The following is a 25,396-nucleotide window of genomic DNA, read 5'->3' as shown; positions in this document are numbered from 1 at the left end:
TACAACTAAATGAAGATACTTTAATGAGTTGATGCAAGTTCATATTTTATACATCTACAAAACATGACCATGAGACAAGCAGAAGACTTGTGATTGGGAAAAAAAAAGTCTTCATCTCAAAGATCTCTGTTCTGATGGCAATCTAATTTCAACCCATCCACTTGCTTCTTCTCCTTCCCTTTGAGCTCTAACAGTTGCTGAAAGCCATTACCTTTAAATACCAGTCAATATTAGTGCTAAAACAACAATAATCAAATACTATGTACATTTTAGGCAAGCAGGCTGTCTTTACCTCTCATTCCAAGTACTATAATCCAGAAAGTAATATTCACAAATCATTTTAGAGAAAAGTTACTGTACAAAGACACAGAAGGTAAAGTTCATAAAAAGACTAGTCAGTACATTTAGACAGATGTTTGCTTGTAGTTCTTCGTATCCAAGACCTTCTTGCCACACATTGAGCAGATGCCTATAAGCACACAAAAAGTGTGTCAATGATTTTAAAATTATTAAAATCTTTACTCAAAAACACAGTTACTATGTTTTTGTAAGCATTTTTCTCAAGAAATTGTTCAAATGAGCTCTTAGTAACAATCTATCTGTCCTCAGACATGTTCTCAATAGATACTACAAACTTAGAAGTAATATTGTAACTTCTAATACAAATTAATATGCGCAGCCTGTGTGTAATCCTTCCTCTGAAGAAAATAAACTCTATTTTGAGAGCATTATCATTCACAATACTGCTGGAAGCCTCTATAATTTGCTGGAATGCCTGAAGAGAGCCAGGAAAGGCTCACTTCTGACCAAAAGGTAGAAATGGTGTACTGCTAATCATTTTAAGTCCTGTACACAAACGAGGCCTGAGATGGGCAGACAGCAGCACGACTAAGAAAACACAGTCACCAACAAACTGACTGCTAAATGGGACACTCACAGGTGGAGTGCTTTGGAGAACTGTGGAAGTTCAGAACATGTTTTCATAGAATTAAGGTATTTATAGAGCAGAAGTGAAAAACAATGAACACCAAGAATACTTGAGAGTTGAAGTGCTGAACACTGATGTCCCAAAGTACTTGTCCTAAACTCTAAGAGTGTCAAGTCAAAAGACCAGAGTACCAAAATGTACACAAGTTGGGCAGCAGGGTGGGTTGTCTCAATCTTTCCCTCTCCTTTCAAAGCAGAAAGGTGCTAAATCTTTCATCTGGTAGGACCACACCTCAATTTACACAAACATTCACCTACAGACAAAAAATGGATCTACTGCTGCTTTCTCCAAATTGTGTCATATACTGACATCATGACTGGACATGTTTCTAGCAGTTCATTAGGAAGAGAACAGCAGAGAACATGGCACATGATTTACTCTGAAGAACAAAATGCAGCCCACTAAATACTGACTTCAGGTTTAAACTGAGATTAATTAACTTGAGATTGCCTCCCAGTTTCAGAGATATGCAAAAGCTGAAGCACTGAGCTGTATGACTGCATTTGCTTCAAGAAGTATGCCCTAATGACATCTTTGATGGTCAGAGCTAGAACCTCAATTAAAAAAGTTCCTAATTTTATGAAGATAACAGGTTCAGCCTGGAAAGATACACAAAGAAATATCAAATGCTGAAGCCCACCCAAACCAGACAAATTTTAGAATGAGTACAAGGTTCTACAGTATGGGATTCAGGCAGCTGTCTGGGGACGACTCAGCAGGCAACATTCCTACAGCAGGCTGCTAAACCACTGACACAGTGACACAGCATATATTTATTGAACAATTAATTTCATAAACAAAGCTGGTGAGCTGTAGCTCTGCACCTAAAAATCAGTTCACCTCATGCTATAAGAACTCTTTAGCATTAAATAATGTAACTGACTTCATGATGCTTTTTTCCATCCAGAATTTTAGATTTAGTTATTACAAAAATGGGAGAGGAGAGAAGGGACCAGAAAAGAGACTGCAACAAGCAACTGAGTTTTAGAAGACCAGGGGTTTTTTTGGGATTTTGAGGAAAATCAAACTTGTTAGATGACAGTTCTCTAAGCAATTGCCAAGATTAAATTTCCAAATGTACTGCTTCAGACACCAGAAACATTCTAAAAAAGCATAATCACAGAATAACAACGGTTTAAAAGAATCTCCTTCAGTCTCTTGTCACGCCCCACTCAAAACAGCCAACTTGGATAAGAAAGAACAGTCCTGGCTCAGGACTGTTCAAGCCATTCTCTGAATATCTGCAGTAAAGATTCCACAATCTCTGATGGCTCCTGCTACCAGAGTATTTGATCACTCCCAGACTCAAAAATTGCTTTCCTTGTATATAATTAGAATTTTCCACATTCTAACCTGTGTACTTTATTTCTTATTCTATTACTGTGTACCTAAGAGTCCGACTCCATGTTCCCTGTGCCTGCCTATCAGTAGCTGAAGATAGCAATTAAATCTCATCTTAATAAATAAATACATATTTAAGTGTTGTACTTCTCCTCATAAATACAAATTTAAGTGTTGTACCTCCTCTCTTGTCCCAAGCCAAGCTGTGGTATTTTGGCACTCAGTGAAACTCACCTTTTTTATAGGCACATCCTTGACAATAGTGGGACCCTGGCTGGTGGACAGAACTCTTACAAATCCGACATATTGCAAATTTGTTCTTTCCATAAGGATCAAACCTGGGAAAAAGGAAAAATATTTTATTTATGCATCCTGAAATGAAGTCTTTTTTCTGCCTCATCCTAAAAAGTCTAAGCTAGAGGGTGCAGTCAGAAACTCCAGCAAAAACTGTAATTTAGAAAAGGGACATACAATAATTATTTCTAACAGGCTACACAAAGTATGCAGAAAAGCTCCCACTTTCCCTATTAAGAGACATTTCTTCCATCACAGAAAACAACTTCATGAAAGCAGAACTAGAAATGTTTATTTTTATTAAGATACTACATGACTTTGAACTTAAAACACCTTCCTTGGCCCCTTGCAAACAGAAAGTCCTGCAGACATGAAGGAAATGCTCAAGAGATTATCCTGGCAATCTTAGCACAGAAAATAAGTATTCTCATCTTCTCTCATACAACAGCACCAAATTCCAGCAATTCCAGTGAGAACTGCAATAAAATACTCTATGGCTGAGCAGAAATCACCCATGAAATATGTATGGATGTATTTTTACCAACAAATCAAATACCATAATCCCTGCAATTTTACTTTATGAAGTGTACTTTGGACAAGTTTGGAGTGGTTGCCCAGCTATGCAGGAAACAGACCTCAGTTAGTTTGCTAACTGATGTTTTTAGCCAAAATCAGTGTTAAGTACTAACCTTGCCTTCTTTGAGGTCAATGCCTTGTTTTCATTTAATTTACGACCACCGCTTTCTACAAAAAAAAAAAAACAAAACCAAAATCAATTATCCCCTTCCAAGAATACTTTAAAAATCTTAATTTACAACTTTTACACATATGCAAATAAAGTCACAAAGAGAGATAAAATACTGAGCACAGCATTAGGGGAACAGAACATTTTATGCCCCATTTAAATACTCTATGTATTGCCCTCCCATGCAAGAAGGAAAAAAACAGAGAACAAAACCAGACAAATTCAATATGAAAGAGTTCTGGGCAAATAAATTACCAGTGCATTAAATCAGCATGGGAGGGAAAGTACATGACTTAATATTTAACTTGATTAGTAATATTAAGTTTTGGTCTTAAGACGGTAACATAGCTCAGGTGCCCAGGTGGCTTTCTAATACCTCAAAAGCAAGCTGCTAAACCTTGCTGAGGTTACCTGTAGTGTTTCTTGCACCATCTTTCCATGTATCAGGAGTGATCACCGTTCCAAGCTTCTTCTCACCTACATAAGGAAACATTACAAAGGAAAAAACTCAGAAGCACAAGAGTCAATTAGGTGGGAAAAGCCCTCTGAATCCATGGAGTCCAACCTGTGACCTATCACCACCATGTAATTGGACCTTGGCACCGAGTGCCATGTCCAGTCTTTCCTGAAGCACCGTCAGGGACGGTGACTCCAGCACCTTCCTGGGCAGCCCATTCCCATGTCTCATCTCCATGACTTGGAAGAAATTCTTCTCAATGTCCAATCTAAACGTCCCCTGGCCCAGTTCAACACAATGTCACCTTGTCCTGTGGCTTGCTGCCGGGCAGAAGAGGCCGATCCCCATCCGGCTACAATCTCCTTTCAGGGAGTTGAAGAGGGTCATAACGCCATCCCTGAGCCTCCAACACTCCAAACTAAACAACCCCAACAGCCTCGGCCGCTCCTCATCAAACCTTGTTCTCCCAACCCTTCACCAGCACTGCTGCCCTTCTATGGGCCCGCTCCATAGAAGTGTCCTTTTTGTAGTGAGGGGCCCAGAACTGAACACAGCACTGGAGATGCAGCCCCACCAGTGCCGAGTACCCTGGGGCCATCCCTTCCCCGGCCCTGCCGCTCACGCTATTGCTGATACAGGACAGAATCATTTAACCTATGCACACTAATACGCTCCAGATGGAGAACAACAGCTCACACAGGGAAGAGCGACAGCTCACACAGGGCCCTGCCGGCAACCGCCACCCGCGGCCTGCCCTGAGCAGCCGGGGACCTTCCTGGAGCCCATTCCCATGTCTCATCTCCATGACTAGGAAGAAATTCTTCTCAATGTCCAATCTAAACGTCCCATGGCCCAGTTCAACACAATGTCCTCTTGTCCTGTGGCTTGTTGCCCGGCAGAAGAGGCTAATCCCCATCTGGCTACAACCTCCTTTCAGGGTGTTGAAGAGGGTCATAAGGCCATCCCTGAGCCTCCATTTCTCCAGACTAAACAACCCCAACACTCTCGGCCTCTCCTCATCAAATTTTATGCTCCAGATCCTTCACCAGCACTGCTGCCCTTCTATGGACCCGCTCCGCCACCTCAGTGTCCTCTTTGTAGTGAGAACTGAACACAGCACTGGAGATGCGGTCTCACTACTGCTGAGTACAGTGGGGCAATCCCTTCCCCAGTCCTGCTGCTCACGCTATTGCTGATACAGGACAGAATCATTTAACCTATGCACATTAATACGCTCACAGGCGGAGAACGGAGAACGACAGCTCACACAGGGCCCTGCCGGCAAGCGCCACCCGCGGCCTGCCCTGAGCAGCCGGGGACCTTCCTGGAGCCCATTCCCATGTCTCATCTCCATGCCTAGGAAGAAATTCTTCTCAATGTCCAATCTAAACGTCCCCTGGCCCAGTTCAACACAATGTCCTCTTGTCCTGTGGCTTGTTGCCCGGCAGAAGAGACCGATCCCCACCTGGTTACAATCTCCTTTCAGGGAGTTGAAGAGGGTCATAAGGCCATCCCTGAGCCTCCATTTCTCCAGACTAAACAACCCCAACACCCCCGGCTGCTCCTCATCAAACCTTGTTCTCCAGGCCCTTCACCAGCACTGCTGCTCTTCTATGGACCTGCTCTACCACCTCAGTGTCCTTTTTGTATTGAGGGGCCCAGAACTGAACACAGCACTGGAGATGCAGCCCTACCAGTGCCGAGTACAGCGGGACAATCCCTTCCCCGGTCCTGCCGCTCACGCTATTGCTGATACAGGACAAAACCATTTAAACTATGCACATTAATACACTCCACATATGGAGAACAACAGCTCACATAGGGAAGAACGACAGCTCACACAGGGCCCTGCCGGCAACCGCCACCCGCGGCCCGCCCTGAGCAGCCGGGGACCCGCGGCGGCTGCTCCGCTCAGGGCAGCCCTGGATCCCCGCGGGCAGGGCAGGGCCCGCCGGGTCGGGCAGAGCCGCCCGTAGCCCCCCGTACCCCCGTACTCACACTTGTCGCACACCATGGCGGCCCCTCCACAGCCGCCGCCGCTTCCGGCACCGCCCCGGAAGCGCCTCCGGCCGGGCCCCGCCGCCTTCCGCAGCCGGGCGGCGCCGCGCGCTCCGCGGTAAGAGGCGTGAGCGGCGCCCGCGGCCGCGCGGGGTTTGGTCTTATTTTGAACAAAAGCTGTTTCCTGCCCCAAAATCCCCCCCTTGGCCCCCAGCCCGGCCCGGCCCGGAGCCCTGCCCTGCGCGCCGCGGCCGGGGAGGATGCGGTCCCGGCGCGGCGGTGACGGGGCGGGGCTCGGTGTGTTGCAGGTGCCGCTGCCCGGACGCCATGAGGGAGGCGGAGGTGCGGAGGCTGCTGGCTGCCAACCTGCTCTGCGCCCTGGCCATCGTCCTGGCCACGCTGGGCCCCGCTTTCCTCCTGGACGGATTCAGCGTGCTGGGAACGCACCTCGCGTGGCTGTGTGTCTGTTCTGTTTGTGTTGCTACCCTTAATATAATCTTGCACTTAGTCCTTAAACCTAATCAGTCTCCTAAGAGACGTTCCTTTGGTCACAAGGTAAGATTTTTTATTTTTTTTTAAATTCTTAAGTTGTTACCAGGCAATACAGAGGGGAAGCAAATTCTCTGAAGTAATCAAATGAGAAAGAAGACAATTTTTGATTTGTCTCATTTTCCATTAGTGAGTTGAGTGCAGCACCTTTTGAAACAAATTTTTCAGTATTTTCATCATGTCAAACTTTCTCTACCTGTAAATAACCTGTTCAGGTGAGTGATTCTGTGCTTTCCTGTTTCTTGTCAGTGCAGTGTTCTTTGTAATCCCAAGAATTTGTGTGGTGGCAAAACCTGGCAAAATTAAATTAAACCTGGCTCAAATTAAACCTGGCTCAAAACTCATTTTGCAGTCCAGGCCTGGCTTATCTTCTTGATAAGTGGATATATCAGGAAAAAATGTCATCACACACTTCTGGTGTGTAGTTGTAAGTTTGTAATGGCTTTAAAAGGAAAAAAAAAAATTTTTTTTGTAATCTGACACATAAAAGAGATGCTATGCTACATTTCAACAACTAAAAAAATCATATGGAAAAGTATTAAAATGTCTGCCTTTCCTTGTATGATGAAATTATGAAATTTGCATACCGAAGAATCTAAAGTTGAGAGAAACTTTTTGTAGTTACAGTTTGCAACGGGGAGAATTAAAGATATGAATTCCAATGAAAAACTTTGGAACAGAGTGATTTTGGAGCAGCACATGACTTACCCAGCAGGGAGGGAATTCCCCAGAGTTTTGAAGTCGGAGTAATAGTCTTCTGCTCCTGACTTGCTGAGCCAGGCAAGATGTAATGCTCTGAGGTGGTTTTTAAGCATTTAAGTAATCATCCCTGCCAGCATATCTTTGTGTGCAAAGCTCCTGTCTAGTTTTGCTGACTGAGGAGGATGTGAAATGCACAAAGCCATGATGGGAAGGAAGCGTTTTAACCATCTGTGATATGAAAATGAAGCACACTTCATGTTCTAGGTGAGATTTCATCCCAGGAAATAAATATAGAAAGGAATAAATATAGAAAAATAAGGGTTCAAGGAAAGTTACGGATTTTGCATTGGTGACCTGATCAGAACTGTTTATCAAGTGTTTGTGCTTCTACATGATATAGTGAGTACCCAGAAACTCGTTTAAGTTCATTGAATATTATGTGTTTTGCAGACTTATAGAAAGTTATGGATATTTCTCAAATCTATTCAGAATTTAAGATGCTAAGTTCAAGAGATGCCATGTAGTTTTAGTTAATGTAATTTTGATTCTTTACATAGCAGACTTTTTTATATTGTGTGTTTTCTTGCTTTTAATTTTTTTTTCACTTTTTGTGAGAGTTGCCTTTTAATGAATGGATGTGACAGTCAGCTGTAAAACAGAAGTGTAAAAATGTCCAATAAAATTACTTGTGGTTATCTTGTAATTTCTGGTTATATTTTTTGTATATTTGCCCTGCTTAATGGGATGCACCAAAAAAAATTGTAGGTAGAGTGTGATTTTTTAAATTATTTATTTAAAGTATTAATATCAGGAAAACTGTTTTGAAATGTGCCATGCTATGGTATTGTGCTGCCGCTGAAATGAAAGAAGTAATCAGAGTACCATGCTCTTGATAAGATATAGACTATGTGTGTTACTTATGTTTTGGTTTGAAGCATTATTCTGATACCTCATTGCTCTTTTTTAGATATCCAGATTTCTAAAATGCTGTGTATACTTTTTCATGTCTTGCATACTGTTTCATGCGATTATTGTTCTTTATGGAGCACCTCTCATAGAGTAAGTCAGAAGACCCTCTCTTTCTCTAAATATTCTAAGGGGCAGCTCTCCTTGCAGGTGTTGGTATAAGTACTTGGGAATTTTCTGGTACACAAGAAGTTAAGGGATCAGCTCCTAGCTGGGGGAAGAAGGGTGGCTGTTTCAGCTTTCTCTTGGTTTTGGGTTGTTTTGGGCTTTTTTTTTGTTTGCTTGTTCAGTTGGTTTTTTTGGAAGCCAGCTCTTAAATGTGACTTCTGTAAATAAAAATTCTAACACAGTTACAAACAACTGTTTACTTTAATTTTTATGGTGAACATATGGACACAAACACTTTTTGGAGCTTCATTTAGTCATTTTCCCTATAAGATTCTAAACCACACGTCTTGCCTGTTTTTCATCCTTTTGATATTAGTGTTCTCACTGTTATGAAAGTTTAAAGAAAGAAGTGTGAAGCAACCTGGGTGTTGAGAGATACACTAAGTAGTTGGCTAACAATTGTTTCATGTAGTTTGGTTTCATGGTTGCTGTCACAACTGGAAAAATAAATGGAATAAGGGAGTAAGTATCCTAGCACACTTCAATTTGGAACTAATGATCTCTGTGACGTACAACTGTGGTTTTTTAAAAATTGCTGCATCTGACTCTTGAGATAACAGCAGAACTCTTTCCAGCTTCCTTTACTTTTCTACAGAGTAAGAAGAAAATATTTTATTCTTTAATATGAGGTTTAAGAAAGCACACGTGCTTTCATAAGTTGAGTTAGAGGGGCTTTTTTCTTCCTGAATCTTGGAACTTTTAGAACATTAGCAACCACCTCACTTAATTTTGTAATATTCTTTTTCTTTTTGTAGGTTAGTGACTGAGACATTTTTGTTTGCAGTTCTTCTGTCTACATTTACTACTTTACAATGCTTGTGTTTGCTGGGACCAAACATACAGGCATGGATACGGGTATTTAGTAAAAATGGGTAAGTCCTAATCTAAAGTTTCTGATATTTCTCTGAATAGAAATGGACAGAATTGGTGTAAAAAATATATAATGGAATTTTTGGAAAGCAAAGAACTTCCTGGATGATGGGTGGTTTTTGTGTTTGTGGTTACAGACATATGAAAGCTTTTCTGACAAAGATTTATTTGAAGACACTGATTCAGAAAAACAGCTTCTTTTTATTTTTGGTACTCAGATGCTAAATTTCACTTTATATGTGTTTGAAGGAAGTAAAGTTCCAGCACATATTCTACTAAAGTAAAAACATTGTGCAGTTCTATATGATGGTTATCAGATAAAGGGGAGACCTGACACTGAGCTGTGCATGGGGAATCTTGCACATGATCCAGTAATACCTTTGTAAATACGACTTTTAAAGTAGGGATAGGAAGTCAAAACAAGCCCTGTTTTAAATTTGGATACAATATTGAAAATTACACATAACTTGCTCTGTTCTTAGTTATGTAACATTAACCCATGCTCTTTTTTCAATTTCAAAGAAAGCTGTTTTGAGTGTCAGAATTTTCAAGGATTCATTTTTTCAGGAGTATGTTTAAGGTAAAACAAGCCTTCTAACAGTGTTTTCACCTCCAGTGGTGGCCATGGCATTAGCATCTATCAAGGATAATGTATTTTTCAGAACATTTCCATTTCTTCTGCCTTTTGTCATTCCATAAATAATAGCAGGTTGAAAGAATGGAACACTGAAACATAAAGAGGCTTCACATATGCTTGAGATTCAATGAAATTTTAGTATTCATTCCCTTTTAATAGTTTGTAATGGTGAAGTCTCATCTCAGAAGACAGCAAAAGGTTGTATTACACTGCTAACCTATGGAATTATTTTTGCTTTGCACTCCTTTAGAGGAGGAGACTTTAATGCTACTTTCAGGTATTAAATTTTGGTTTATCTCAGTTCTCAATGCACTGAAAAATATCTTTAATCCTTATTCAAGTCATTTACACTTGTTATTTTCAGTGGAAGTGTAAATATACTGTAATAAAAGCAAGGAGTCATTTAGCCAAAATAAATCTTTGCTGATTCACTTGGTCATCTTTGGAGCTTTTGCATGTGAAATAACAGCTGAATTGAACAGATGTATAACAATATCAGTCTGTCTTTGTGCCAGGTAGATTTTGAATGCCTGTTGATTTCTTTCTTTCCTTGTCTAGATCTTAATGCAATTTCAGCACAATCATTGCATTGGAAGCAGTTGTCTTGTTTTGACACTTTAGCTGTGAGGATTTGTCAGTACTTCTTACTAGTGAGCCATGTGACATTATGTGAGAAACATGTTTATTATTAATGATGTTTGTTTACACTTTTAGTGAATATGCACTACAAAGAAATATTGTAGCAGGGTTTTTTATGGATTGTAGCAAGCTGCTCATTTAAAAATAATCTTCTGTTTTTTCATTTGAAATTGGAACATCTTAGATTTGGGCATGAGATGAGTGTAGACATGCATTAAAAGGTTGTCTCTGACTTAACCATGTGGAATGAGGTGGGACTGGTTAAATGAAAGAAAAGGATGGTTAGGTGAAATCAACAGAGCTGCTTTCCTTGAAAGCAGAATTTAGGGAATTGAATTGCACTGGATCATTTAGCTTGAAAGTCTGATTAGGTGTATAGCTTAGTATGGAAAAAAAATTGTTTTTAAGTACCTGAGTGCACTTTAGACTTAAGTAACCTTAAGCCTATGTGCACATAGAATGTGTGAGAAAAAGTCTGTATATTCTACATGACAAAGGCTTCCATTCTTAGTTAGCTATAAATAGGGCCCTTTTCACTAATTCTGTCTTTGGGAAGGGGTGGGCCCACGCCAGCATCTCTGGGCTCCTTACTCTGACATTGAGAGTTGTGACTGATGTCAGGGTCATGGCACTGATCATTCTCTGTCATGTGCTGCTGCGAGTGGTTACAGGGAAGTAAGAGCTGCAGAAAGGGTTATCAGCATTCGTGGCAGCATGTGGCTGTTATTTAAATGGTGTTTCAGTAACTTAGCTGAAATAGCCTCCTGCATAATAGTCTTTAAGAAACCAGTTTTTGGGGTTTTTTCCACTCTCTCCTCTTGGAGACTGTTTGTTTCAAATCACTGCTCTGAGAAAGTGTGTTGAAATTATAATAGCAATTATAAGGTGTAATCAGGGTAGAGAAGAGATTTTATTTGGATGTTGCCAAAAAATAGTAAAAAACCCACATCATTAGGGCTTCTTCCTGTTTTCATTATGCCTGTTTTATCACTTTGTTTGTGAGCTGTTTACTCTTACAGACATTAAATGCCCCTTGTAAATGTAGGGCCATCATCACACACCAAGGGCTCCTTAGTATTTAGTCCTACTACAGCCAAGAATTCCAAATCTTGTCTATGAAGGAGCTGTCTCAATAGATTATTTTGTCAGCTAACCTCTTAATTCAAACATTATTTGATGTGGAACTGAATGTACTGTGTAATTTAAAGGGGTTAAATAATTACTTTAGGCTTTTAAAGACCTTTCTGCCACTAATGTTCGTTTATTATCTTAATCATTGCTACTTTTGTCTGCAGGATTATCTTAGTTTAAATGAAAGAAATGTGGAAAATGCAAAGTTTATAGACATTGCTGCAGTTGTCAGTCTTATGCAAATTAGGAGTTTATGTGATGGTTTAAATAATAGCTTCAAAAATCCCAATAAGTGTCAGTCATTCCAAGAAGAAAAGTGAGTACTTAAGTAATGACTTTAAAAAGTAATTGCTCCTTCAGGATGATGCTGGAGGACAAGTCAGGTTGCCTTTGGGTAGCCAGTCCCTGCTGCAGAGGGGTTCAATTAGCAGCTGAAATAGTTGCCAAACTGCCAATGGCTGTTTTTCACTTGGGCACCGTGCCTTGCTAATTCTGTTTTGCATTTGGAACTCGGTCTGATCTCTCCATATGGTACAGCAGTCTCTGGTGAATCTGCCACACACACAAGATGTCTTGTGAGGTATAACTGTACCTCAGTCAGTCCTTGGTGTATTCTGTTGTCTCTTTTGCTGCTTTAAGGTTGTTGTGAATGTTCTCTTCCTTGTTCTGCCTGACAGCTCCCTGCTCAGTTATTCAGCTTCTGAAAATAATTCAAAAGAATTTTCTGTGTGCAGACTCCTAAACAGTTTTCCAGTTACATCAGGACTTTTCAGTAAAAAGAATCTCAAACTGGTAGGATTGTGAACTGGAGTATTTTAAGTTAAAGGGTTCATGTTATTGTAGAAGAAATAGTTGTGCTCAAAATGTCAACCTGGCACTGTCAGTACTGTAGGCTGCAAGACATTTTTTACTGCAAATATTGAAAAATGTTTGCTTTAAACTTGTGAGCTGTTTGGTGAATAGCAAGTGCAGCAGTGTGTTCTTGGAAGTAAAGAAATTTTATTCTCTTCAAAACCAAGTGTTCATGTCATCCAACCTAAACAGCACATGCAAAGTTCAGAGTTTACTGTGCTTCTAGTCTTTGAGCTATAAAAATGCTCTTTTTTTTTTTCCTCCGTTAGCTGATGTTAACAGGTGTAGATTTATAATCTGAGATGTAGCAAACTTTAAACTCAGCTCAGCTCTCCTGCTGTACTGATTTGGAGCAGTGATTCTGCTAGTCTGGTTCTGCTGTCCTGAAACTGTGCCCTACTGCCTTCTGAGTTTCTGTTGCTCTTTTCTTAATTGGTACCAAGTACCCAAATGCTCATGGCCTGAGCAGAGCGATCAGTTGGTGCATTGACAGTAGTAAGTGCTCATCTGTTTAGCAGAAATCCAGCTTTTCAAAAACTTTTGAAGTCAGCAGTGGCAGAAGGCTATAAACTGAGGACTGCAGTAATTTAACATCTCTTACAATGTGTGCCATGACTGGTGGTGTAAGAGTTCTTTAGTGTGCAAAAAAATTATCCTGCAGCCAATGTACTTGAACTTGGATGCACTGCTACCAAAGGGCTCCCATGTGCAGTTACATTTACTTGCAGTGTTTCTTTTCAGTTGATGGAAACTTGTTTTGAAATATTCTCATAGTGGACTTCTGTGTTAAATTTTGAATTGTTGTAGTCATCAAATATGTCTACACCACAGAGTCCTCTGTGACTGTGCTTGTGCTATTCTGTACAGTCCCACAGTACACTTCCATGTCTGCCTCTCCCTGCACTGCATACAGCTATCGAGATAGATTTATTTGTTCAGTCTAGCAGTGTTTCAAAGTAACATAAATTAGGTTTTGCAGTAAACATCTCAAGGAAAAACAAATCCTGAAAGTGTGGTATTAAAAGATTGTAATTATAGATAAATTATGCAACTTAGATTTTTACTTCCCGTTTGTATGTTTTAGGAGAAACCTGCATGCTATTTATCAAATATGTGAATTTTTATGTCTGTTTGTAGCCTCAAAAATTTGGGGAGAAATCTGATCTAACTCTATCATGGTAACTTCTGCTGTTGTTGAAAACTTCTAACACACTTTTTACAGAGCTATGTCCATATGGGAAAGCAGTCTACAGATTACTTCTGTGTGCAGTATACTTGGAGCTTGGTTTGGAGCATTTCCTATTCCTCTTGACTGGGATCGGCCTTGGCAGGTTAGTATCTGCACCCTTACCATAAAGGTACAAAATATTAATTTTCTGGAGAGGCACACTATACAAAATTGCTCTGAAGCTGTTCAGGTGTATTGTCACCACTTGGTCACAAGCGGCTCCTACAGTTATGCCAAACTTTTACCAACTCTTTGGAAACATCTGTGCTTAGGGTGTAAGGAAGTAAAATGCATTATTTTTATTTCCAGTTTAAATAGATTCTTTATTACACGCTTGTGAGTGTCTGTTGCATGCAAATTTTATAATGGAATAGAGCTCTAATGATTTGGATAAGAAGCAGCTAGACAAGCTGGAGGAGAAATGGGAGAGATGAAGATGGCTTCAAGTTTGCCTTCAGTCTAGTAGCTTTTATTGTTCACAGGTAGGGAAAGAAATGCTTTCCTGGTGTTTTAGCTCCCTCCTGTCTTCCATAAAAGCTTTTAACAGAAGGTATTTTAAATGGATTTCGATCAGTTTGTGGAAATGGTGTAGCCAAAGCACTGTACTAAACACTTGTGATTTCTAAGGAAGGCAAACATTAGCTTTTTAGTTGAACAAGAAGAAATGTGAAGCTGGCATTGCAATTCTATCTTTATGAATTCCAGTGTTTATGCTAATTTCTTACTATGTTTTTTGGCATGGAAAAGTGATTCAATTAAACATAACTGAAGTCTGCAATTGCCATAAAAAGATGGCACTAGTAACAGCTTCTTCCTACATGTGCTCAGTGTTTTGTAACTTCGTCTGAATACCAAACTCATTCACTCTTGGCTGAGTAGTGTCTACCAGGCCTGTTGTTCAGCAGATGGTTTCAGAGGTTTCTTCCAGAAATCAGTGTAACAGGCAGCACACTTTCCACTGTGATATTATAGGGATGCTGTGGCTTACAGCTGCACTTAAAATTTGTCTTCTGTGAATAGCTCACAGCCTTTATGCCATTAGTCTTTCATTGCAGTAGTGTAGTTAGACAGTATATTTCAAAAATAATGGAGGAGTAAGTTAATATTTAAAGCAAAATAGTTTCTTCCCTGAAAACACTTGGTTTATTCTTGCTAGATATTTAACCATCAATCTGGCATATGTATGTGTTGACATTAATTAATTGTTGACAGACATGAATGTAATCCAAAAATCAAGGGATTCACTGAAATGCAATCTCCTTCCAAGTCTTTCTCACTTCCCTGTGCTGATGAGAGGCACTCGCTTTTTCCTTAATCAGATGGGATTTTAAAATAGCATGTCTCATCTGGCAGGTGTTGTTTTATTCCCAAAAATCTCAGACTTTACTAATGTGCTGTGTATAAAACCTCCACCTTTTATGCACCAATGATATGAGGAAAACTTAGGTCAGGGGGCTCTGAGTAACAAAACAAAGACACCAATAGCTGAAGACAGATACTTTAGGTAGAGTTAGTTTTTAGCTTTTGGTCCATTCCCACATGTTCCAATAGTGGGAGACACAAGTTTGATAATGGTCTGAAAACTTTTGCTCTTTGAAAAGTCTTCCAAGTTAATAAAAGACAAACATGACTGAAAATTTAGCTCTATAATCTACACTTAAACATCTGAAATGATACTAAATGACTCCTCAGAACAGTAAAGCATCTGCAGAAACTTCAGATACCCAAACTTGTCACTGGCTGTTTCTGGGTGTGAATACTCCCCAGTGCTCCCTGTATGTCTGCAATTTCCTTTTTCCTTCACCCTCTCCACCCTCATTTCTGACATACTCCTGATACCAAAGTTAGCAGGGGAGAGTTTATTACTCAAGTTCGACATCAAAGATCTTTTGCCTAGATCTAGAGCATTTGCTGTTGTTCTTTCTCTTCCCCTCATTTTTCCCATCCTCACTTCTCCATCTTACACATTATAGAGTTTTGAATAGTGGGATGGAGGAAGAAATTTTTGGTTCCACTTTGAGTCTGACCTGCTTGATCTTTAATGATGTGGGCAGTTCAAGAGCAGCCATAGAGAGTTTGCTTATCAGTCCTGCAGGCTGCCACTCCAACAGTCTTAAAGGCTAAGTTTTAAAGGCTAAGTTTTTGAGATCTGCTGTATTAGGGGAGATGAAAAAAGTTCTTGTTAAAATGTAATGTAGTTTTTACAAGTCCAGTTTTTCAGCAGAGCAACACAGTGAAGCACCAAAATTGTAACAGATCTTCAAGGCAGAAATCAACCTCTTTAAAATAGCTTGTCAAGGATCCTGCTCACAACTCTCAGAAGTTTTCAATGACCTATTAATAATCTAATATTTTTGTGAAGGTGATCTCTTAAATATTGGTCACTAAACCATAGAAGTGGGGGCAGGGTCCTGCCTAGGCATTTTCAGTATTTGCCCAGGAAACACTGCTTCCCAGCTTGCCCGGCTCAGGCAAGAGATATATTGTAAATCGGGTTCTGGGGAAGCACAACTTCATGCAACAGCTGATGTCTTTTGTCTTTCTCTTCCTGCTGAACAGTATGGGTTCAGCAACCCAGGTATTGCATGTAGTAGCTGCATGGCTGTCTCAGAAATCTTCAGAACCAGGAGACTTTTGTGTTCTTCAGAAGTTCATTGGGCACTGGCACAAAGCCCCTTTTTGCGAGATTATTCCTTTTACTGCCTGATGTCAGGTGATTACAGAAACTCATAGTGAATTCTTTCACTATAACAATAAAAGAGGAAAAGTGCTTTCTGTGTTGTCTTCAACCTCATACAGGGGAAAGAGGAAAGATCCTCATAAAAGAGTCTGCTGTTTACTTTGTGAAGATGATCTTTAGTGCTGATTGCCCCTGAGTGACCTAACCACTTACTGAACATAAAAATATCTGCACATAATACAGCTGCAGGATTAATAATAATAATATTTTTAATCTCCCCCAAATACAAGGACTAATGTTTTGCATAGAACTCCACAGAACTTCAGCTGGAATGTTTAGGGGAGCACCTACAGATTAAGTCCCAAGCAAGGTCTGAAAGAAACGTAGACCTTAATGTGACTTAGAAGTAATCAGAACCCAGTCAAAACCAAATTACTTCTAGACATCTGCATGAGTAAAGTATTAAGCTGTCGTGCTTCTGACATCAGCTGTTTCTCGTATTAGCCTAAAAACAGAGAGCTTGAGGATTACAGTTTTGGATTTACCCTTTTCCTGTCCAAAAATGGACTCGAATGGAGCAGCTTAGTCTTTGAACTCAAGATCAGCTTCTGAGATAAAAAGAGGTTTCATTAGTGATTGTTTTCCTTTTTGTATTTTAGCCTTTGTGCTGTAAACAATTGGTTTTTTGATCTGTAGTGGAAGTGGTTCTGCTTTAAAGCAGAAAATGTGGTTTAAATCTTTTTCGTTGGGGAAGACTAAAGTGATATTATTATTTTAGAGAGCAGTGTTAAGGCCTTTAAGGCTGCTTATTGCAAAATCTGGTTCTGATGTTTGTATTGATTGTTGTTAGTATTTGTGGTGTAACAATATGCAATAGAAACACAGCTACATTGCTACCTGTAGCTTCAGACAATTCATTATTGGCAGATTGTCACAGAAAAGGTGAGGTTGGTACTACATGAACTGGATGGATCAGCAATTATTGAGAAATATCACTTGATAAAGCAAACCAAAGGGGTTTTGCTTTTGACCTTTGGCTCTGTTGGTAGCCCTGGAATGTCAAAAGTTGTCAAAACCACAAAATATCCAGCTGGTACAGAAATGTGCTGTGAGTTTGGGATGAAAAATGCTATTGACTTAGCTTTGTTACAGCAACATAATCTGAAACAAGCTATACAGAAAAATTCACTGTGTCTTTAATTGGCATATTTTTCCACTTAATTGGAATTTAGCACTTAATCAAATCTGGTGTCTGCAGTCAACTTTTAAATTGAAAAATCATTCACAAATGGGGGAATGTAAAGCTGCTTCTGTGAAGTCTGGTTTGTTGATAGAAAGGTCTTCAAATGGAAGTGGTCTGTAGCGACTCACCTAAAGCAAACAAGAGGTTGGAGGCAGTTGGAGAATGCTGGAATCCCAGCAGAGTATTAAATAAAGCTGTCTGCACTATTCTGTAAGATACTTATCTGAATTGCCATGCTCACACCTACCACAGTTCTTCTGCTTTGTGTCCTTCAAAGAAAAAGCAACACTGGTTTCATTTTTTGCTACTGTTTCCCTGCCCTTGGCAGTCTGTTTTGAGTCTATCATATTTTCCTGCAAACTTAATAGAAGAACTGAAAAATTATGTGGTAGTCGTTGCTTTACATTGTGGCTGAGATGTATCAGTAGAAGTTGTACTTTTGTACTATTACCTGGGTCTTACCTGGTCAGAAAATCAGATGTCAGCATCCTTTGTCTTTCACTAGAATTTGTTTTTACTTCCAAGTACTTCAGGCTTCTGGGGAGTAAACCTGATGATGAATTTCATAAGAAGAATTCCAATTCATCTGCTAATGACTAAAGCCCAAATGCTACTTCATCCTTAGTTATTTACAAAGCAAAGGAAACATGTTGCTTCTTTATGCGTACATCTTGTGACATGCAACAAAACTGAGATAAATACAGATGTCTCAGAAAATCTTCACTTTATTTTCCATGTTTATGTTTGAAAAATATTGCATACAGGGGATATTCAGATTAGTGTGCCTCTCTACCCTCAAAAATAATAATGTTAATTGCATTTTTTAAGCATACAACAACTTCTATGCTAAGTAATTATTACTTAACAGGAACAGAATATTGTTTCAGAAATAAACTAACATTAATTTTCTGAATAATCTTTGCGAATGGAGATGAAAAAATATAAAGCATTTCTGTTAGAACTATAAAATATATTGTTGAAAGTCAGTTTGAGTGTCCTATGATTTGGGTTTTTTTCATTATTCTGTTGTTTTTAAAGCATCTTTTAAGCATGCCATATACGTTACTCCTCTGCTAGCTTTAAGAAAAATTTTGTAACTATGCAAAACAGTTGGTCAGGGATGCCTAGTCTGTTGTTATTCCTGCTTGTAGGTCTAGAATTCAGCTTATCTCAGACAAAGGTAAAGATAAATGCCTTACAGAAATGCAGTTTAGGCACTACAGTAGTTACATTTCTGTATTAAGAACAAAACAACAAACTTTCCAGGACTTGTTCTGCCAGGCATGTTTCAGTTAGACTGGTAGACTAATTTTGCCCGTGTTTTGAGATTGTTATCCTATTTTTCAGCAATTTTAAAGCAGTTTGCAATACTTAATTGTAATGATTTAAGTAAGGCTGTCCTAACCATTTAGAGTTATACATCCATCTCAAGATGCCTCTAGGCTGCTGAAGCTCAATGGGTATGTAAGGGTTACAGTTAGCCAGGACAGTTCTACAAAGAAATAGAAAATAACTTCTGTTCTTACAGTTGTTTAGTTTTTCCAGATTGCCTGTTTCACGTTGATGGAGTGCTTTTAATAACCACATGTGATCAGGATATTGGCTTCATGTGTCACTGAGAAGTGGAACCGCAAAACACACCACCACTGAAACAGGAGGGGATGATGTAGGAGTTACTAGGCACATGCTTTCTCTACTCAGCCTGAGGAAACTAGTTGTAGAACAACGTGGTAGAGTTAAAGACCACAACTTATCAGCACACTTTATATGTGGTGGAACTATTATTTCAGGTACAGCATTTGCCTCTGACAACTGGATTTAGCTCACTGGGGAAATTGCTGGGTTTATTGCGTGTTTTGATAGCAGACTTTTAAATAATGTGTTTGTTGTGTGCGTGCCCTCCAATACATCCAGGGTTTTTTGGTAGCATAATTTTGATCTGTAGTACCTGTTACTAGTGGTAAAAAGTGACTTTGAAACAATATTCTGCTTACAGTGTTATCTTTAAGTAGAAGTAAAATTGCTATATTCCTACTTCATAGTGGATACTGCAAGCATAATAGGTAGTGCTGATATAGCTCACCTGAGTTGACTGACTGCCATGTAATTTAGCCAATATGACTGTAAATATTAGCTTAGATAGCTCTCAGACATTTGTACCCTGAAAAATAATCCTGAGAATCTTGGGTACAGTTCTTGGTGCTTACTCAAGTCAGCTGAAATGGGACTTTAAACTTTCACTCTACTTTGGTTCTTCTTAACACGGCTCAGAGTGTTTCCTTCTTGTATTCCTTTTTGCATTTACTTCCTACTATGAAAGTTTTTTTATAAGAGAAGTTGCTTAATATGAGAACAAGGGATAATACACAATTGGAGTTGTTTTAAACAGAGGGAGAAGCTTGTTCCACTTTAGTGTGGTTATCATTGTTTATTTAATAATGTGTTTTCTCAATGTAAACCTTAATGGTGAGATCAAAGGCTGTTATGCTTGCTATAACTTTAGAACACAAATCCATGAAATCAACTTCTAGTTACAAATGCCAGCCTGAAAAAAGCCTCACACTTTCTTCTTGGTGTGTGCTTGTCAACACACACATTCTGTACAATGTGATAAGACACTTGTAGTTAACATGTGCATGCAACCAAAATAGATTAAAGGCATGTACTGAAGTTTTTCAGACAGTACAGACTAAACAATCAGGAATTTAAGGCATGTTAGAAACAGGAAGGGAAAATAATTGTGCTCATTTATTCAGTTTTAAAATGAAACAAAAATTATTACATAGCCTTCTAATTGAGAGTCAGAAATTAGTTTTTTGAAACAGTAAGCATACAAAAAATTGTGTTTAGGAATATGAGAAAAACACTCTTAAATTTACTGAAAAGTAAGTACAGTAGATTGCCCCACTGTATTTGCATTTGTATAACCAAAGTTCCAGCAGGCAGCTGCTTACTTCATAATATCTTTAAAAACTTTGTGTAGCTCCTCTGGTCTATAAGCATCTGGCCCTTATGTCCTTATCAATGTCTATATAATTCCCTTGCATGGGATGCAAGACTCGTAATGGATGACAAAACTGTCATGCAGTCAGAATTCTGGTTTAGCCAGCTGCATGCACAGTCCAGCAGAGCTGGGTACCTTGCTGGGATCCTGCAACATGCTCTGCTTTCCATGCAGTATGCTAGGCATTCTCACATCATAGAATCATAGCTGTTCTAAAGAGCGCTGAGGGAAACTAGCTCATTTATGTCCTGAAAGGTTGGCAATTCCTATTTTGGGTCATTATTCTTAAAATGAGTTCTAATATACACTAAAAACCTTGCAGTTCTGCAGGTCTATTAAGCTAGCTTGAAGAAATTCCTGTGAAGTCCTAACACTGCTGCCTGATGAAAAGGCAAAAAGAGAATTTAAACAAATAGCAGAAGTCAGAATTGCTTTGCATTTAACACTGCCTCATGCTCTGTCCATTAAAATACATTTTTTGTTCTTGGTAAGATTTGTTTTTGCCAAGCTGCTGTTCAGGTTCCTAGTAATAATCTACAGGTTGTTAAAATTGCCCTTTTCGCCATGCATTTGATATGTAAAAAACTGATTCTTCTTGTGTTAGGCTGTGAGAATGGTAGCTGATGCTTCCCAGCTGCTGAGACAGATAAGGCATTTCATGACAGTTTCATGAAAAATGTTCTATTCTATCTCCTGCACTCCCCACGCTTTTCTCTCCTTATCAACCTTTTTTCCCCTCAGCAAAAGTGCAGCTAGGCCATGTGGCCTAACATCTTATTCCCCTGCTGCTGACCCAGCCAGACATGACATCAGTACTGGGGCAGGATATGTCAGCTTCCTCAAGGCAGAAGGGAGCATGATGTAGGAGGAACTGAGCTGGAAAGTTCTCAGGGGATGAGAGGCGTGTATTACAAGTCTCATATTTTAAGCAAGCAGAATGGAATCTCTTGGAACAGGCAGACAGATATTTGCTGCTTAGATTTTTATCACTTACAGGCAGTTCATACCAAGTCAAGGACTTTAGGACAAGTTTGAGATAATATGAAAGAGGGGGCAAAAGCAGGCCAATTGAGTAAGTCAAAGTCATTTAAAGAGGTCCAGAAGAAAGTGATTGGGTCTCAGAAAAATGAGGCCAGCAGCTAATACAAAATAAAGCAACCCACTTCCACAGAAAGAAACAACCCATTTTTGTAGACAGCCAAAATCATGTGAAAGTGGTGTTATTTTAGTGTAGCTGCTGTGCTTAAGAACCATATCTTAATCTGTCTTTGATAACTTGCTGCTTTAGATATACCCATGGGTGCCTCAGGCTATATGTAGCCTAAAAGCCATCAGTCAAGAACAAAAGGTGCAAAAGTGGTACCTTTATTATTATTACCTGTTTGTTAGGGGGTTTTGCCAGGTCTTGAGGGTTAGAGAAAATGGCAGAAGGACAGCAACACTCTTTAAGTCCAAGCTTTTAACTGCTGTGCTGAGGGAGTTTTCAAAAGACCAAACTGCCCTCAGAACTACTTTGGGCTGTCCAAGCAGCACTGTAAGAATAAGTGCCTGGCCTAGTACCCCTCTGTTCCATGCCACTAGAAGGGATGAGGTGGTGTCTCTTTCTGTCTTATTCATAGATGGGGAGATGGCATGTTTTATGTTTTCTTCCCTTTGTTCCCTGTCTTTTCCACCTGCCATTTGTGAGTGTTCTGAGGTCAGAGATTCAACTGTTAAGAGAGAGAGCTTGAAACTTTGTAAGGTAACACTGACTTTTAAAAACCAAAGCAAAAATTGAATGTTTTAGAAGACAGACAGAGGCATAATTGGTATTAAAAGTTACACAGCTATTGAAAAAACACGTCCCAAGTTGCAGTTCAGTCAGGTGAAAGAGGCTACAACAATCATCAGATATGTATTTAATCATACCAATAATCACCCACTATACACAAAATAGCACAATATACAGGGTCATTCGGTCATCAGGGATATTTGCTCTCTAGTTAGGGGAATATGATCAATTCAGAGTCCATCATCTACTTATAGTTCTGGAAAGCAAATAGGCAACTACAAATTCACCTAATGTAGGTAAAAATTTGATGAAGGATTGATCATTGATCACTCAGCAAATCTGATGTAAAAGCACCACCGAGTTAAGAAGCCTTTGTCCATAGTTTTGTGGATATTGGAGTGGTATTTGACTTCATCAGTGGATAAAAAAGTATGACTTGTGTTCCATCTGAACAGTACTGAGTGAGCAGAAGGGTTTCAGAGACTTTTTTATTGTTTTGTCCTTTAGACAAGTGTAATATGCAAAATGCTAGAAATAATTACATTTTGTTTAAAAGTTGAAAAGATCCACCTGAAGTGTAAGTTTAGCCAAGGCCACAAACTTATGTGAGTTTCAAATGCATGTAGTACTTACCATGCCAAAGCCTCTCAAGGCTTTTTATAGTTGATCTACTATACACAGTAGATGAATGAAAACAAGCAAATCTTTGGCTTGAGAGGCAACTGCTGAAATACTCAGCAACAAAAGCAGCAGAGACAGAATGTATGAAAGTGAAAGAATGAAACAAGGTCAATAAAGAGTACCTAAGGCACCTTGTTTAGTAATCATCTTTGCTACACTCCTTAAGACCTCCAAATAACAAATAAAAGCTGTAAATGCTAAGGAATGTGAAGATGAAACAACTGAGGAGATTGAAGATGAAAGAGCAGAGGACAAAATACATTATTCTTTTTTGTAGTTAAAATTCCCATGATCAAAGGATGTGAATAAATATATTCTTTTAAGTGATAATGAAGTAAAGAGAAGAATCAGAGCTAGGAAAATGAATGAAAGGAGGAACCAGTACCATTAAGAGTAAGTTCATTTGATATTCATGAATTGCAAGTCAAAGTGAAGTAGAAAAGAAGGCTGGAGATAGGGATGTTTCTTGTATTGTCTAGTGCATTTCTCAGTCTCAAGTACTATGGGGAGGGGAGAAATATCCCCCTTAATTTAAAAAACAAAAGAATAGGAGAGTCCAGTCCATACTTGCTTTAGGAATATGCTCTGTAGAGCAGGAACTACAAACCTGTCCTTGCAAAAAAAAAGAAAAGCAAAGGAGAATTTTAAAGAGGCCTGGGAATTCTGTTTATTTGAAAATAAATAAATTCATTACTGCCCTAATTGAGACTTTCATCAAATGCAGTATGTAGTGGACTGGTACTATAAGCTACATCTGATGACAAACTGGTTAAGTCTTGGTTTGGCCATTCCTCCCTGCAAATCAATACCAATTATTAAAAAAAGAGAGCAGGGAAAAATTCTATTACTACTCTGGGTAATAGATGGTTTGGTAAAGTGAGTCAGATCTACTGAGTTGGCTTCCTTTTCTTATAGTTGAAAATAGAGCATATAATTAAAGCTCTCTTTGACATAACTGGCTTACTACAAGTTTGATGATCTAGGTGCAAGATGTTCAGTCAGCTTCCAAATTTGTGTTCCCTCCCTACTGCTAGCCAGAGGGAAATTTATCCTTTCATATACTTTTCAAGAAAAAAAGCCAACAAACCTCTATCTATCTCAGTCTCTGGCCTTATTTGAATACTAATTCCTTTATACACACCTGAAAGTTTCAAAACACCATGAGAGATTGAAAGGAGAGGTTGCTGAGAAATCCGTAGGTACCCAAATGTATACAGCAGAGTAGGAAGTCAGGTCAGCTGAATGCTTCTGGGGATATAAATACTTCTAAGGGGTGGTTTTTTCCACATAGCTTTTGGACTATCAAACTAAAGTCTGCAATAGCCAGAAGCCTGCTTACATTTTAATGCATATTAATTAAAAACTGTACAACAGCATTTAGTGTTCATGAAGATGATTGTTACGCTTTTGGCATTTTTAGGAAAGCACATCAAGCTTTAAAGTAGAATAAGACTACTGTCTTTCAGTACCTACACTTTGTGCTCATGAAGTACAAAAACCACAGACCTTTTCCTCATGGTCTGCTTTTGCCTTGTGTTCTCCCCTCAGGTATGGCCCATTTCCTGTTCCCTCGGAGCTACCTTTGGCTATATGGCTGGTCTGATTATTGCACCTCTGTGGATACACTGGAACCGGAAGCAGCTTACATACAAAAGCAGATAACTGGAGCAAAAAGAGACAAGGTATTTCTTTGTGCAGATTCCATACAGGCTGTGCAAAAGTTGGGGGTTTTTAAGATATATATATATATAGTCAAAGCAGAACACTGTCCAAATTCAGAGTATTTCAGGCCAAGCATCTCCACTCAGTAAAATCACATAGATGCCATTTCAGCATGGTGCAGTTTTTGCTTCCTCTAGACTGTGTAACCCTGAGAGATTGTACCTTCCAGTCTGAATAAAATATTTGTAACAGGTGTGGTGGCTTCTTATTACAAGTTCGTTGAGTTTGATTTTATTCCTCTGGATTTCACTGGTTGTAGAAGGCAGAAACGTAGGTTTAACTTTCAAACCTGGAACAAATTCACTATGTACTTAATGCATTGTATTTAAAATCAGTAGAATTTCACAGTAAGCCTGGCCATTGTCAAATGTCTCTCACGTGATCAAACAGCAGTTTATGCATCTTGAGCCTATTCTCTTCTTCACTGTGTGTTTCTTTGGAGTTAGAATGGCTATAATAGCTTCATCAAAAACAGTCTTCAGTCCTTTCTGTGTTAAAGCTGAACACTCCACGTAACAGTAGGCTCCTATCTGTCAAGAAAATAAGTTAATTCAATAGCAGTATGTCTCAGCTGTTCAATTCCATCTGAGCACTTCTGCTTTTTTTTCCTCCCCCCATAGCAACATTACAATGTTTGGCTGCAATCTGAAAAAAGTTATCTGAATGTGCACCCCCCTGTAGGAGAAAATAATATTTATCTTTTGTCCAAAGATCTGGAAGGTATTTAAGT

The 25,396-nt window shown here is 39.2% G+C and overlaps 3 protein-coding genes across 4 annotated transcripts in view; 1 reads left to right on the top strand and 2 right to left on the bottom strand.

Moving 5' to 3' along the window:
- CRIPT (CXXC repeat containing interactor of PDZ3 domain) lies at window positions 1-5,899 on the bottom strand. The gene is made up of 5 exons (XM_059467395.1): window positions 5,824-5,899; window positions 3,780-3,845; window positions 3,313-3,367; window positions 2,564-2,667; window positions 1-469 (listed from the first exon to the last, which is right to left on the bottom strand). The coding sequence occupies exons 1-5, from the start codon at window positions 5,837-5,839 to the stop codon at window positions 405-407; spliced, it is 306 nt and encodes a 101-aa protein (XP_059323378.1). The 5' UTR covers window positions 5,840-5,899; the 3' UTR covers window positions 1-404.
- PIGF (phosphatidylinositol glycan anchor biosynthesis class F) overlaps window positions 5,893-25,396 on the top strand; it is a 25,857-nt gene continuing 6,353 nt past the window's right edge. Inside the window, exons 1-6 of the mRNA XM_059467392.1 lie at window positions 5,893-5,941; window positions 6,132-6,378; window positions 8,042-8,133; window positions 8,964-9,080; window positions 13,560-13,668; window positions 24,493-24,626. Of these exons, the coding sequence (XP_059323375.1) occupies window positions 6,151-6,378; window positions 8,042-8,133; window positions 8,964-9,080; window positions 13,560-13,668; window positions 24,493-24,606 (660 nt within the window). The 5' untranslated portion in view covers window positions 5,893-5,941; window positions 6,132-6,150 and the 3' untranslated portion in view covers window positions 24,607-24,626. The remainder of the gene's footprint in view (window positions 5,942-6,131; window positions 6,379-8,041; window positions 8,134-8,963; window positions 9,081-13,559; window positions 13,669-24,492; window positions 24,627-25,396) is intronic.
- The window catches only part of RHOQ (ras homolog family member Q), a 23,603-nt gene continuing 16,827 nt past the window's right edge, over window positions 18,621-25,396 (bottom strand). Inside the window, exon 5 of one of the 2 annotated variants that reach the window (XM_059467393.1) lies at window positions 18,621-25,196. In XM_059467393.1, the coding sequence (XP_059323376.1) occupies window positions 25,041-25,196 (156 nt within the window). In that variant the 3' untranslated portion in view covers window positions 18,621-25,040. The remainder of the gene's footprint in view (window positions 25,197-25,396) is intronic. The other variant, XM_059467394.1, reaches the window with a different exon arrangement.

Source organism: Ammospiza nelsoni, chromosome 3 (genome assembly GCF_027579445.1).
Source record: "Ammospiza nelsoni isolate bAmmNel1 chromosome 3, bAmmNel1.pri, whole genome shotgun sequence".
NCBI lineage: Eukaryota > Metazoa > Chordata > Aves > Passeriformes > Passerellidae > Ammospiza > Ammospiza nelsoni.
Note: the sequence above shows the minus strand (reverse complement) of the source record. Positions and strands in the feature narration are given on the sequence as shown.